The 12,861-nt window shown below is 37.6% G+C and overlaps 1 protein-coding gene and 1 long non-coding RNA gene across 4 annotated transcripts in view; one reads left to right on the forward strand and one right to left on the reverse strand.

Annotated features, from left to right (window-relative positions):
* Nucleotides 1–287: 287 nt before the first annotated feature.
* LOC144295015 (uncharacterized) lies at nt 288–3,355 on the reverse strand. Its single transcript, XR_013362365.1, has 2 exons — nt 2,443–3,355; nt 288–560 (listed from the first exon to the last, which is right to left on the reverse strand). It is a non-coding gene; the product is annotated as an uncharacterized LOC144295015 (long non-coding RNA).
* The window catches only part of EED (embryonic ectoderm development), a 29,832-nt gene continuing 19,529 nt past the window's right edge, over nt 2,559–12,861 (forward strand). The window contains exons 1-3 of one of the 3 annotated variants that reach the window (XM_077867341.1): nt 2,559–3,360; nt 8,132–8,284; nt 10,147–10,239. In XM_077867341.1, the coding sequence (XP_077723467.1) occupies nt 3,247–3,360; nt 8,132–8,284; nt 10,147–10,239 (360 nt within the window). In that variant the 5' untranslated portion in view covers nt 2,559–3,246. The remainder of the gene's footprint in view (nt 3,361–8,131; nt 8,285–10,146; nt 10,240–12,861) is intronic. The other 2 variants (XR_013362364.1, XM_077867342.1) reach the window with 2 other exon arrangements.

Below are 12,861 nucleotides of genomic sequence, written 5' to 3' on the forward strand. Positions count from 1 at the left end.
TTTTTTTTCCCAACTCTGGATATCTGATCACTCTGGCAAGTCAGTTTAGAAAGAATCCTCCTACCCTGAATGTTTATTTTTACTAAGTTTCCACTACCTCCTACCCTCTCCCTCACACAGGGGAGGAAAAGCCTTTCCTCTTACCCTCCTAGGTTGGATAACTGAGTCTATGAAATAAAGTGATAACAAACAGATTAACAGGAGAAAAGGTATACAATTTATTAATTTGAATATAACATGCATAGGGGCATCACAGGGAACAAAAAGTGAATACCCCAAAAAGTAGTGAGACTTGAGCTTATACCATCAATGGGGGAAGGGGCTGGGAGATGTATTTCACACAGAGAAAGTAAATGATTTTTTTTTGAAAGATGAGAGTAAATTATTATTTTTTTAAAGATCCCTTACAATAGATGGGAGATATGACAGTTGGTGACAAAGTTGGTGTGGGTGTGGTGTGACTTCTAGTCTCCTCTTCTGTGATAAGAGTCAATCTTCTCTGGTTGATGAAACTCCTGGGGAGGGGATTTATGACAGTTGAGCTCCTTTGGAGGATCTGTCTTTAGGCAGATAAGAGGAGTTCAGAGAAAGGCTTTTTTTCAAGTGACCTCAGCTCAAAATAACCGATATACTAAAGAAGCATATTGTGGGTGGTATGTTCTAAACTCCTTCACCCCCAACTCCGTTCCTTGATTATAAATCCCCATCCTTGCTTGCTACATTTCAGAGTTGAGCCCTAACTCTTTTCTATTGGCAATAGTCATGATACCCATTACAATAGTCCTGAATAAAGTCCCTTACTATTTTAACAAGCGTTAGAATAATTTTTTAACACTAATGAGCATTAACTAATTTCCATTCATTATCCCTGACTCATCAGAAAATTTTTAAAAAATATTCCTCCAAGTTTTAATAACTCTTTAAAAACATTTTTGCTTTGTTACAGATAACATGCATACATAGAGGCATTTTCCTTCCATATGTGTCCTGTATTCAAATGTTCAGCAACTTTCCTAATTTTATGACCAGAATTTGACTCCCACTTTCCAGTTCCCACTGATCCCAGACACACAGTGTAATTCGGGTTGTAAATGCTTTAGTTGACTATCCTTTAATTGTAGAGCAAAATTTCACAATCTTCTCAACAGACAGGAAGTTTGTCTCTGCCCATGAAAATGTCACACTAAGCACATCTTACTTTCTCAGTTGCTGACTCCATACCAATCTCATCTCTTTCTAACTGAGGAATGCCTGGCATATTAGAAGAGTTTAACAAATAACTGCAATTCTTATTTTTTAAAAACTATTTTGTGTATTTATTCATGAAAGACAGAGAGAGGCAGAGACATAGGAAGAGGGAGAAGAAGGCTCCTCGCAGGGAGCCGGATGTGGGACTTGATCCCAGAACCCCGGGATCATGCCCTGGGCCAGATACGCAAATGCTGAGCCACCCAGGCGACCCTGCAATTCTTATTATTAAGACTTGAACTTTAATTTTTTTTCAGCCTCCTATTTTTCTCGAGTCTTCATTGCAAAGACCTCTTATTGTGCCCTGCCTTTGCCTTACCTTCCTTTTTTTTTTTTTTTTTTTTCATACTCAACTAAGTTCTCGCCTTGTTTCTGAAGGAAAAGTGACTTCCAATCTGCAGATAATGAAACTGACCTTCTCTCTTAAGGCATAATGCAGAAGTAATTCAAGTACACAAGAATTTTATGGATGGGACACTCTAAACAGGTTACCCATTGGGTGATGTAATGAGGTCTAACAAAGAAAAAATACGTAGTATCAAGTAGGTCCTCCGGAAGTGTCCGGTCCCTTCCAATTTCCTCATTTTCACAGATGAGGTCAATGAGGCCCAGAAAGATTAGTCCCAACTAAAATCTACCAAAAAGGGGGTGAGGGTCTGGCTTTTACTTTTACTTCTTGTCAAGGTTCTCCTTTCCTGCTGCTTCTTTATGTGCCTTAATGAACCATCTAACAAATCCACAAGTTTCTCCAATTTTACTTGACACCTGTCAAGCGCCCAGATATACTAACAGTGAACAAACATTTTGGTGAAGTATAACAGTTTTGCTGCCTTTCCCTAAAATTTTCTCGTATCTGGTGTGTCCTCAAAATTTTGTCCGTCAAGTATCACAGTCATACACAGTCGGAGATAACTACTGATTTTTAGGCCTTGGCGTTGTTCAGGGCCTTGACAATTTCTTGTTAAAAAGGGCACTTTAGACTATACGACTCCTTGGAGTCTAGAATCATAACAGCAGGATGTTGCTAATTTAAATGATACTCAACATCGGCACAAGTGGGTGAGAATCATCACTGATTAAAATAAATATTCATCGGCTTAGACAGTCCTCAAGAATTTAGGACGCATCCCGACAGTCCGCCTCGCTGGTGCTTTGAAATCCACCCCGGGCTACGGAAACCCGGTGGAAGACTACCTGGTCCGGCCGACGAGCTTTCGGAGAGGAGGGGCCCCGGGAGGCGGGTCTGGACAACCCAGCGCGAGAATACGCCCCGGCGCATGCGCAGGTCTGAGTCGGTAACTTCCACTTGCTAGATGGGGGAGGCAAGTGAGAGGGACTGCACGGTTTTCGAACTCCTATCCACAGCGAAACACTAGACCTTCCAGAGCCCCCCGAATAAAGCGAGAGTATTGTCCTCCGAGCTCAAGATTAAGGACACTTGGCGTACGCCGCTAAAGCAAGAGGTGACTTCTCGTATCTCCCCCCATCCCCTGGAACATCGGTGGTCTAGTCCATTCCACAGACTTTCGAGTCCTTGCAGCGGGTCGGGGAACGAACGATTGGGCCGATTGCGGCTGAAACGTCTTTGGAAGGAGGAAGGGGGTGAGGGCGCATCCCTTTGAGTTCCGCCTCTTCTTTTTCGAGACGGCAGTGGGGAAAGGGGACGTACGAAATACTGCTCTCGACAGCCAACGGATCCCACCTCTCCGTGCAAACTGCCGGGAGGGCGGCGGGAAAAGGGCAAGACGGGAGCAGGGAAAGGGAACGAGCCAGGAAGCTGCGCGGGAGGGCGCGCACGCGCGCCCCTTTTTCAGCAGTGTGGCGGGGTCGCACGCACGCCCGCCTCGGCGGCTGGGCGCGGTTTGCGACAGTGGGGGGAGCGGTGGAGGTGGCGGCGGCAGCGGCAACTTTGCGGCAGGCTCCGGCCGGGCTTGCTTGACGGCGGTGTGGCGGAGGCCCCGCCCTAGGCGGCAGGAACCTGGAGGGAGGCGGAGGAATATGTCCGAGAGGGAAGTGTCGACAGCGCCGGCGGGAACAGACATGCCTGCGGCCAAGAAGCAGAAGCTGAGTAGCGACGAGAACAGCAACCCGGACCTCTCTGGAGACGAGAATGTGAGTGTAGCCCAGAGCAGTGCGGACGGGACTCCGGAATGAAAGTTTTAAGTTCTTTTTTAAACTGTCGGCGTGGGGGCGGGCGGGGTGGCTGCTGTGGGGGGAGGGAGAGGTGTCACCCTCAGGAAAACGCGGGCGGGGAGGAGAAAATCGAACTTGTCTCTACGGGGACTTCGAGCGGGGGCCGAGAGCGAGCAGAAACTTGGCGGAGGAGAGAGGGCTCAGAGAGCGTGGTGGGCGGGGGTCCCGAGGGGTCTGCGCTGAGACCCCCGGGCGAGGTCGGGGGGGCCTTTGGGAGGCTTGGCGGGGGGAGTGCAGATCTGAGATTCCCGGAGTTTAAAAGGCAACTTAGAGGTTTTTCTGAGAAAGTTGGAAGGAGGAGCCAGCGTGAGTTAGCGACTCTTAAGAAGGAATTGGATCGTGTCTCTCCTCGACCCTTACCGATTGTCCAGCACGGGAAGCGCAGTTACATCTTCAACTTCACGGGGTTTGGGTGACTCCTCTGAAGATGGGATTTTAGGTCTGCCCCTGCCCTGTGGGTGGGGATGGATGGGGCGTCCCTGACAGGCGGCTTTCCTTCCGGAGCAGAATTGAGAGGGTCGTCTTATGAGTCGGAGGGAAACCACCTTTGCTGTAATGGGAAGAATCGGTTACTATTTTTAAAGTTTTACTAGAGTAGAGGGATGACCTGGAAGATTTTAGGCAACGGTGGGTAAAGACACATGGCTTCAGGTGTGGACTCGTCGTTTCGCAAATCTAAGATATTTTGGAATCAGAGTTTTTCTTTTTAAAAACTCCGAAATGGATCTCGGTAATCATTCTAGTGTTTAGGTAAGTCGCCAGGAATGACTAAAGTGACATTAATTTTCAGTTTTCAGTTTATACCAATAAGGTCAGCAAAACGACAATTCAGAGTTATCCAAATGTGGATTTTCATCATGCATGGCAATAATATCTGAGTATATTTTTAAAACCTTCAAAGTGTTGTGGGAGGGTGTTGTTTTTTCATTTTTTTTTTTCAGCTTGTCCAGTTTTAGGAATAAACGCCGTCTTACCCATTTCCTAAATTCTACATCGTTACATCACTATCTGAGGCTTACATATGGCACGGTGTCATGACCAAAATTTTCACTGGAGAGATGGAAAAGAATTTTTGTAGACAGAAGAAAGGTAGTTTGTGGGATTTGGACTTGAAGTTTCTGGAAAGTTGAGGTGTTGAACGTTACTTTAAATCTTTTTCCTGTTTGTACTTCTCAATTTTATATATTGCTTTCTAACGCTTTTGGCCCTCTTCATTTCAGTCCTTGGAGCGTGTTTTATTTCTGGGCAAATTAGGTGAGCCATTAGGAGTACAGATTGGATCCACATGTTAGGTTAAAATTCTCAATCTGCTTACTGGCTGCTTGACCTTGAGCAAGCTACTTGATCTAGTTTTCTTAATTTTTTTAGAAATGGAGATAATAATGCTATTTACCTCAAAGAGTGTTTGTGTGGACTAAATGAGATAATACAGGTAAATTGCATAGAAGAGTCCCTGCTCCACTCTGAAGTACTATACAACAGTTAATTACTATGAAGACTTATGCTTCTGGCCCTTGCACATATTAAATAATCGAGCAGAAATGTAATGAAAATGTCAGTACTCTATTTAGACTGAGGAAAATTTCAGGGGACCTAATAAATTGAAAGCCTTTTTGGTAGACCCTCGAGGATATATTCTTTACGTTCTAAAGCTGTTTGGCACCAAACAGTGGATTAAGCTTTTGTTTTGGTTCTCTCATTTGAATAGGGACTTTAAACCTTTTTAGTGCTTTGGACACCTCAATGCATTTGGGTAGCCTTCTCAGAACATTTTTTAATGTATAAAATACAGTATATAAGGCTGCAAATAAACTAACAAAATGATGAAATGTTATTAAAATGTTCTTCAAAACAAATTTAAGGTTTGTTTTAGTAAGTTGCTTTAATATAAATGTTCAAATAAGTACTTTTTTTAAGTTTATTTTTTTTTTAAGTAATTTGTTCACGCAGCATGGGGCTGGAACTAAAACCCAGAGATCCTGAGCCCATGCCCTGCCTACTGAGCTAGTCTGCCCCAATTACTTCATTAGCACATTAAATAACTGGATCAAGCGGAGGGTCTGGTAGTAGCGATGGTCATAAACAAGTTTTTTGAGATCTGCAACTACGAGAATAATATAAAAATATTTGATTTCCACTGATGAGAAAGTCAGAGCTATAGTAGTATTTGCATGTATGTTGCCTTCTTTTAATAGAAGGAAATGCTAAATTTCAGTTAAAGATGGTGAAAATTAAGTAGGTTTGTTTGTTTTTGCCATTTAAATTCACAGGCCCTGTGAATTCCACCCAGCAACCCTAAATGAGGACATGGGTTAGAGGGAAGCAGTGAGGGAAAGGCAGTAAAGAACACTGTAGAAAATTAAGTTCAGAGAAAGCTAACAGGGGTAGTAGTGGTCTTACTCTTGAGGAAAGTGAATAATGAAAAGCCAAAAGCAAGTGAGTAAAGAATGTGGTGTTTTTGAGTTGGGAGTTAAGGTAACCTGAGCAATTATTACTGTGGATGTGAATCAAAGAATTGAAAGGACGTATTTTAGGGGTTTTGTATATGTATATGCCATTTTATTGAATTTATAAAGGTCTTAATGACTGCAGAGTATTTATTTCACTTCTGGAAGAGTATTAATGGTTGCCTAGTACAGGGATGAATCTAGAGATTTATACTTGGCTTAAGTAACCTGTGGCAAGATTAAGGGACAAATTACTGTTTCCTCGTTGGGCAAAAAAAGATGGTAGTGCCATATCATCTTTTTGTATCTTGAGGAGGTGCCAAGGTGGAAGTCAGCCTATACACAGATACTCAGCAAAGGTTTGATTTTAATTTAAAGATAAAATTAAAGCATTGTGACTGTTGCATTTCCATTGGGTTCCTTCGTGATTTTCCTTTGGAGATGAGTAAGTTAAACAAAACAGTGTTTCGTGTGGTTTCTTGACTTGCAGTTGAATTTTGGGCCAGAATGTAAAGAAGCCGGTGAATAAATGTCAGTCTTATTATTTTACTTCTCTAGTGTTAAAAGACAATTTTCAGAAAAAGGTAAGTGAAACATGTTAATTTTTATTTACTCATATGAGAGAACCAGGCAAGTTTAAGTCAAATAATATACATTTATGCATTAAAGGAATGGAGAGGTGAAATTGCAGATGGAGGCAAAAGTTTTTTAGAGAGTGGAAGGGAAGGCATTTTGAACCTCTTCCTCAGTTATCCACAATATAAAATGAATTTTAAGGTTGTTCAAAGGCAATGAAGAGGGCTAGAATCTGATATCATGGAAAGGTGTGCTATAGATAGTACATAGTTTTTCACTGAAGGTTGGTTATTTTCTACACTAGATGTTAACTATGTGAAACTGGGAAAGAGGGTGAGAAATAGAGATATAAACCGTGATTTCAGCCTAGGAACTGAACTTTAGAATTTTACATTTTTTTTGTCTGATTGTATTTACATTAAATTACAATTCAAATGTTGAACACTTACTGTGTCCCATCTATCCAATTTTTTATCCTAATTGATACATTCAAGAATAATTAGTGTTGTCTTTTTTGTTTTTTTTTAAAGGTAGGACCGTTTGAAATTTTGAAAAGTATCCCCAAGAATAACTGTATAATACCATCCTGTTTTTAGGTGAATTAGTATGAATTTTTTATATGCTTTTGGACACTCCCGTTAATTTTTGAAACTTCTGTAAATATAAAACTCAGAGGCAGTCATTTAGAACTACCCCCTAAGGCAGTGTTTCCTAGACTTGTTTTAATAGATATTAACAGGCATTCCTTGAAAAAAAGGCTTCCTCTGGAGTGAGTTTAGGAACTATTACCCTAAGGCAATAGGTTTAAAGAAATCTCTTTATTCCAAAGAACACACTGAAATCTGTAGTCAGAGGAGGTAGTTAAATCTTAGATTAAAGAGCCATGAATGTATTTTGGAGACTGGAGATAGGGTATACATTAAGTGAATTTTCATGATTTTCTGCAGTCATTTCTACATTTGGAAGGACTTTAAGTATAGAGAGTTTCTGGAATTCTATATAAGCATTATTACATAAGAGCTGTGAGGCAAATGTCACTTGTAAATAGCACAGAATATGTAAGATTTTAAAGAAATCCTAAATGGTCGTATTCTGATTAAGCGTAATTTGAATGATAACAGGATTTTCAGAAACTGTATCTAGAATAAGAGGCAGTAGTACTCCCTGATCCTCAGAGGGCCACTGACCACTGTATTCCAAGCTGAGCAGCGGTCAAATGAATTATGAAGACATGTAGTTGAGTCAGATTTAGGAGTCACAGCTTTGGTTGGAATCCCAGCAACCCTAAGCAGCAAGAGACCACTTAAGCTTTCTAAACAACACTTCCTTATCTAAAAGTACCTTCTGTGAAGAGTTGTAAACATGAAATGAGCCAGTGTATTAAGGTGGCTGGCATAGAACCGTGCTCTATTATTTAAAGGCAATATTATTCTTACTATTACTCTGATGAGCTTTTCTTGTTTATATTATTGCTGAAATACCCAAAATCCACAAATAATGTGTAACTGGTTTGCTTTTTATCCTTATTTGGAGATAGGAATCATTTTTTCCATTTCTTGTAGAATTTGTTAATTACTACTTCTGGGTCAGTCAGCTACCCAGCACAAAGTCATTTGCTGTTACAGTATTGCTGTATCATGTAATTTTTCCTAATTTACTGGTTACAGGATGATGCTGTCAGTATAGAAAGTGGTACCAACACTGAACGCCCTGATACACCTACAAATACACCAAATGCTCCTGGAAGGAAAAGTTGGGGGAAGGGAAAATGGAAGTCAAAGAAATGCAAATATTCTTTCAAGTGTGTAAATAGTCTCAAGGTATGTGCAGAAAGACAGATCCTGTAGTCTGAGTGCTCGCCTTCAGAATAATTTTCAGTGGTAAACATTTTCTGCTCAGATACTTTGTCAAGTTTTAAATTTTTTAAAAAGTATTTTGAAGGTTTTTGTTGTTGCCTAGACTGCATAGTTATTAAATTTGTTTTGCTTTATTTGTTTTAATTTAAATGGGTAATACCTAGTATTACATACTGGGTTTTCTTTTTTATTTGTATTAAGATAAAAGATTTTGGAATGTGTTATTCTTTGTATTTTGATTAAAACTTTCAAACAAAGCCACTTCTTGATGCCGCTACTAAAAAGAACTGAATGTGATCTATTAACTTTCAGTCAACATAAATTGAAACAGATGTTTTCGTGCAGTTTTTAAATATTTAATCCTTATCATTTGTGGTAAATATTCAGAAAGCATAAAAAACTCTGGCTATATGGAAATTAATTTTCCTGTCTGTGTAGCAAAATACATTGCTCAGTGTGTCAAATTATATTCTCTTAAATGGAGGGAAATTAATTTCCGTATTTTTATTTTATTTATTTATTTATTCATGAGAGACACAGAGAGAAAGGGGCAGGCTCCATGCAGGGAGCCTGATGTGGGACTTCATTGGGGACTTCAGGATTATGCCCTGGACGGAAGGCAGGCGTTCAACCTCTGAGCCATTCAGGCGTCCCTGTATTTTTTTTTTTTTTTTTTGTTTTTTTAAGCAAAGTGTCTATTATAGTTTTGTGTTAATAGTTATTTTAACCTATTTCTAGGTAGTATGTTTGGGAGGTGTTGGTTTTCCTGTTTAAAATGATTAAATATTTCAAAAACCTAAAGCTGTGACTTAAAGAATGAGAAATGAAGGTTGTTAAAGGTGAATGTGAAAGTTAATGTTCAGTGCCAGGAGATTGACAGTAAAAGTCTAAGGCTGAAAAATAATATTGTGAATAAAAGTGAATACTGTTGACCCTTGAACAACTTGAGGCTTGAAGTGCTCTGCCCCCACCTTTGTGCAGTAGAAAATCTAAGTTTAATTTTGGATTCCCCCAAACTTCACTACTTAATATAACCTCTTGTTGATCAGAAGTCAGTAATATACCCTACCAGTAACATAAAGTTGATTAACACCTCTTTTGTACATGTGTGTATTTTATACTACATTCTTAAAGTAACATAAAGAAAAAAATGTTAAGAAAATCATAAGAAAATACGTTTATAGTACTGTATTTAAAAAAATGTGTTTAATTGGACCTCTGCAGTTCCAACCTGTGTCATTCAGGGTTCAACTGTACTTGTATTTTATGTACCTCCGTAATAGCCTCTTGGTAACTGATGTTACAGTCCTTTGTCTCCCCTGGTCAACACTGCTCAGGTATTACTGTTTGTTATGAAATTTGGGATTTTTTTTTGGACCCAAATCCAAGATTATTTGAAATTGTTTCTATAGGAATAATGGAAAGCAGTGATTTGAATGGAGTCTGATATACTTCATTTTACGGGGAAAAAAATTAAACCTAATAAGGTTTAGTGAGTGTTAGAGAAGCTGTATTAACTTTTAGTATATTTGTTCATTTCCTGTTTGGGAAACAAAAGTTAATGTCTGTATGTCCCAAGAGATTAAATGCATCAATGATAATTATCCAGTTTAATTTTGATCAGAATATGATTGGGTTTAAGAAAACAGAAGGCAAATATCGAAGTGTTTTCACAGATGAGTTCTCATTTCCTGATCTCTACTTTAAATAGTGGCCTACATTTTGTGGCAGGTGTGGGAGGAGTTTAAGGGGAAATGAAATGGTCAGTTCACCATTCTTTTGTTTCTAAATTATAGTAATTTTTCTTTTATGATTTTTTTTTATAGGAAGATCATAATCAACCATTATTTGGAGTACAGTTTAACTGGCACAGTAAAGAAGGAGATCCATTAGTGTTTGCAACTGTAGGAAGCAACAGAGTGAGTGTTCAGGGGTCTGTTTGGCATTTGGTTTGATTATTAGACTTCAATGTTATAATATTGAAGTGTAATTATCGTGAAGTAAATTTGGCATAGCTGGTTTACTAATATTCCTTATGTAATATTCTAGAAATTGTCACAAACTAGTTAAAAATGTTGAAACCTGGTATACATGACTGACAATACGTCTTTATTTCATTTATTACTCTCAGTTGTTTATGAAACAGCTTTCTGTTTATATTTTGTTCTCATTAATATTTCATTTTGAATGGCTGAAAAAATTGATTCCTGTTTTTGTGTATCATTCAAATTAGGATATAAAGTCTATAGTTTCTTAAAAATAATAATCTTAGTGGCTCTCTGTAAATTCAAAGCATAATCCAGTGGCTTATATATTAGGTATTGAAAGTATTTTTTTTTTTTGAAAGTATTTTAACTATTTGCAATAAACATGTTAGATTTATTTTTATTTAAAGAAGCCAAAAAGTATCTTGAACTGAGAGAAGTGTATGGAAGAAACATGGTGACACATTTTAACATAAACCATTTTGAACTTTTTAGTTTAAATAGGGGCTGAACTGGTGGACTGCAAAGACTTATTTATTCTGTTGACTTCCAGATGAATGGAGAACTGGAAGATTCCTTAGTCCTTAGGGAAAATTGTCCTCTTAAGTTTGCATTAGCTAACATTCTGGTTATCCATTAATACTATACTAGGAATTAGGAGAAATACCATAGAAATTAGTTGTTAGGTTTGGAAAAAGAAAAACTGAGGAAATAGAAATTAGTTGTTAGGTTTGGAAAAAGAAAAACTGAGGAAATAGAAATTAGTTGTTAGGTTTGGAAAAAGAAAAACTGAGGAAATAGAATGATTAGATACCGTTTAACAACAAATACAAGTTACTTCCTCTGCCTTTAGCTTAAGAGGTGAAGAGGAGTGAATCTGAGAGATGATCCATACATTGTTACTTTGAGTAAAATAAAATTTTATGCTTCTTTAGTAGTTGTATTAAGCTTCTTAGGCAATAAAAGAATGTGATTTTAATGCATACTGTTTTCTATATTTGATTTTTGTTTCTCAAGTGTTGGTATTCTGTTTTCAAACAAAGTAACCTTACAAGAGAGTTGTGAACTCTGTATTTTTCAAATGTCAGCATATTTTCAAGTTTTTTTTTCCCTACAAGTTTAAGAAACATAGTAAACACATGCATCCATTCTGGGCTAGATCCTTTCTATTCCATTTTTCTAAAAAGTAAAATTTGGCTTCAGGTAGTTTTCTATAAAACTTTCTTTAAGGAAAGTTTCATTACATTTAAGGCTCTGGTGCTTTTACTAGGTTGTTGAAATACTGAAAATTTGAAACTTGGCTACTGCAATTGATAACATGGAATAATAGCTTTTTTTGGTGTTTAGCCAAATGTGGCTTGTGATACGTGGCTTCTTATAGTTGTCTGGTTCCTAAATTCTTTGGGGGAAAAAAAGTCATGGGGAAAGATACAGGTTCAAGAAAAAGATTAGGTTATTTTTTCCTAGTTGGGAACATAAGTGCTTTGATATGAATCTATTTTTAAGACATAACTATAAACCTAAGATTATACTTCACTAACTTGGCCATGATAATAGAATTAATTATAAGTAGTGCTTCAATATACTTATTTAAATGTTCCAGGTATTCTAACAGAAAGTATCCCTAGTTTCATTTAAAATGACTTGAAAGGCCATTGGATAGTTTACTGAATTTTTACAAAAAATTCTGTTTGGATTTTTGTTTGTTTTTAAGATTTTATATATTCATGAGAGAGAGAGAGGCAGAAAAACAGGCAGAGGGAAAAGCAGGCTCCCCTGCAAGGAGCTGGATGTGTGGGACTCAATCCCGGATTCCCGGATCCTGGGGATCCTGCGCTGAGCCACACGGCAGACAGACGCTGAACCGCTGCGCCACCCAGGCATCTCCGGACTTTTTTAAAGAAAAAAAAAAAAAAAACTCCACAAAATTCTAGGACATAAACTAGTTTAGCACTCATAAGGAATATTTTTTAGACTATTAGAGTGATTTTATTAATTTTATAGGCAGTGATAGATGATTTATAGGATCTGTTAAAATTAATAAGTATTGCTAACATGACTATAATCTGTAAGAAAAATAGAAAATTTATTAAAGTTTTAATTGTATATAGTTTATATATTAACTTTAGAATATACAGCAAATAAAAGGACAGCCATACATCAGAAAGTTAATATTTAATGAGCTGTGTTCATGAGAAAAACTTAGTAGGCAAATTATAGACTTTATTATTTGTAATTAATATGTAAGTATTCATAAACTACCAAAGACTTTAAGAACTTGATTTAAAAAATGATAAACTACAATTTTACTTTGAGGAATTCAACTGTATTCACTTTGAAGAGTCGGTGCAATTACATGAATGAGATCTAAATTTAAATTAGATCTATTGGAAATAGAAACCATTATTATTGCTACAATATTTATTATACTAAGGAAATTATGTAATACATTAGGCTTTATAAATGCTTCCTTTTTTTAAATTTTTTTTTTTTAATTTTTATTTATTTATGATAGTCACAGAGAGAGAGAGAGGCAGAGACATAGGCAGAGGGAGA

The sequence above is a fragment of the Canis aureus genome, chromosome 23 (assembly GCF_053574225.1).
Source record: "Canis aureus isolate CA01 chromosome 23, VMU_Caureus_v.1.0, whole genome shotgun sequence".
In the NCBI taxonomy this organism is placed as follows: Eukaryota; Metazoa; Chordata; class Mammalia; order Carnivora; family Canidae; genus Canis; species Canis aureus.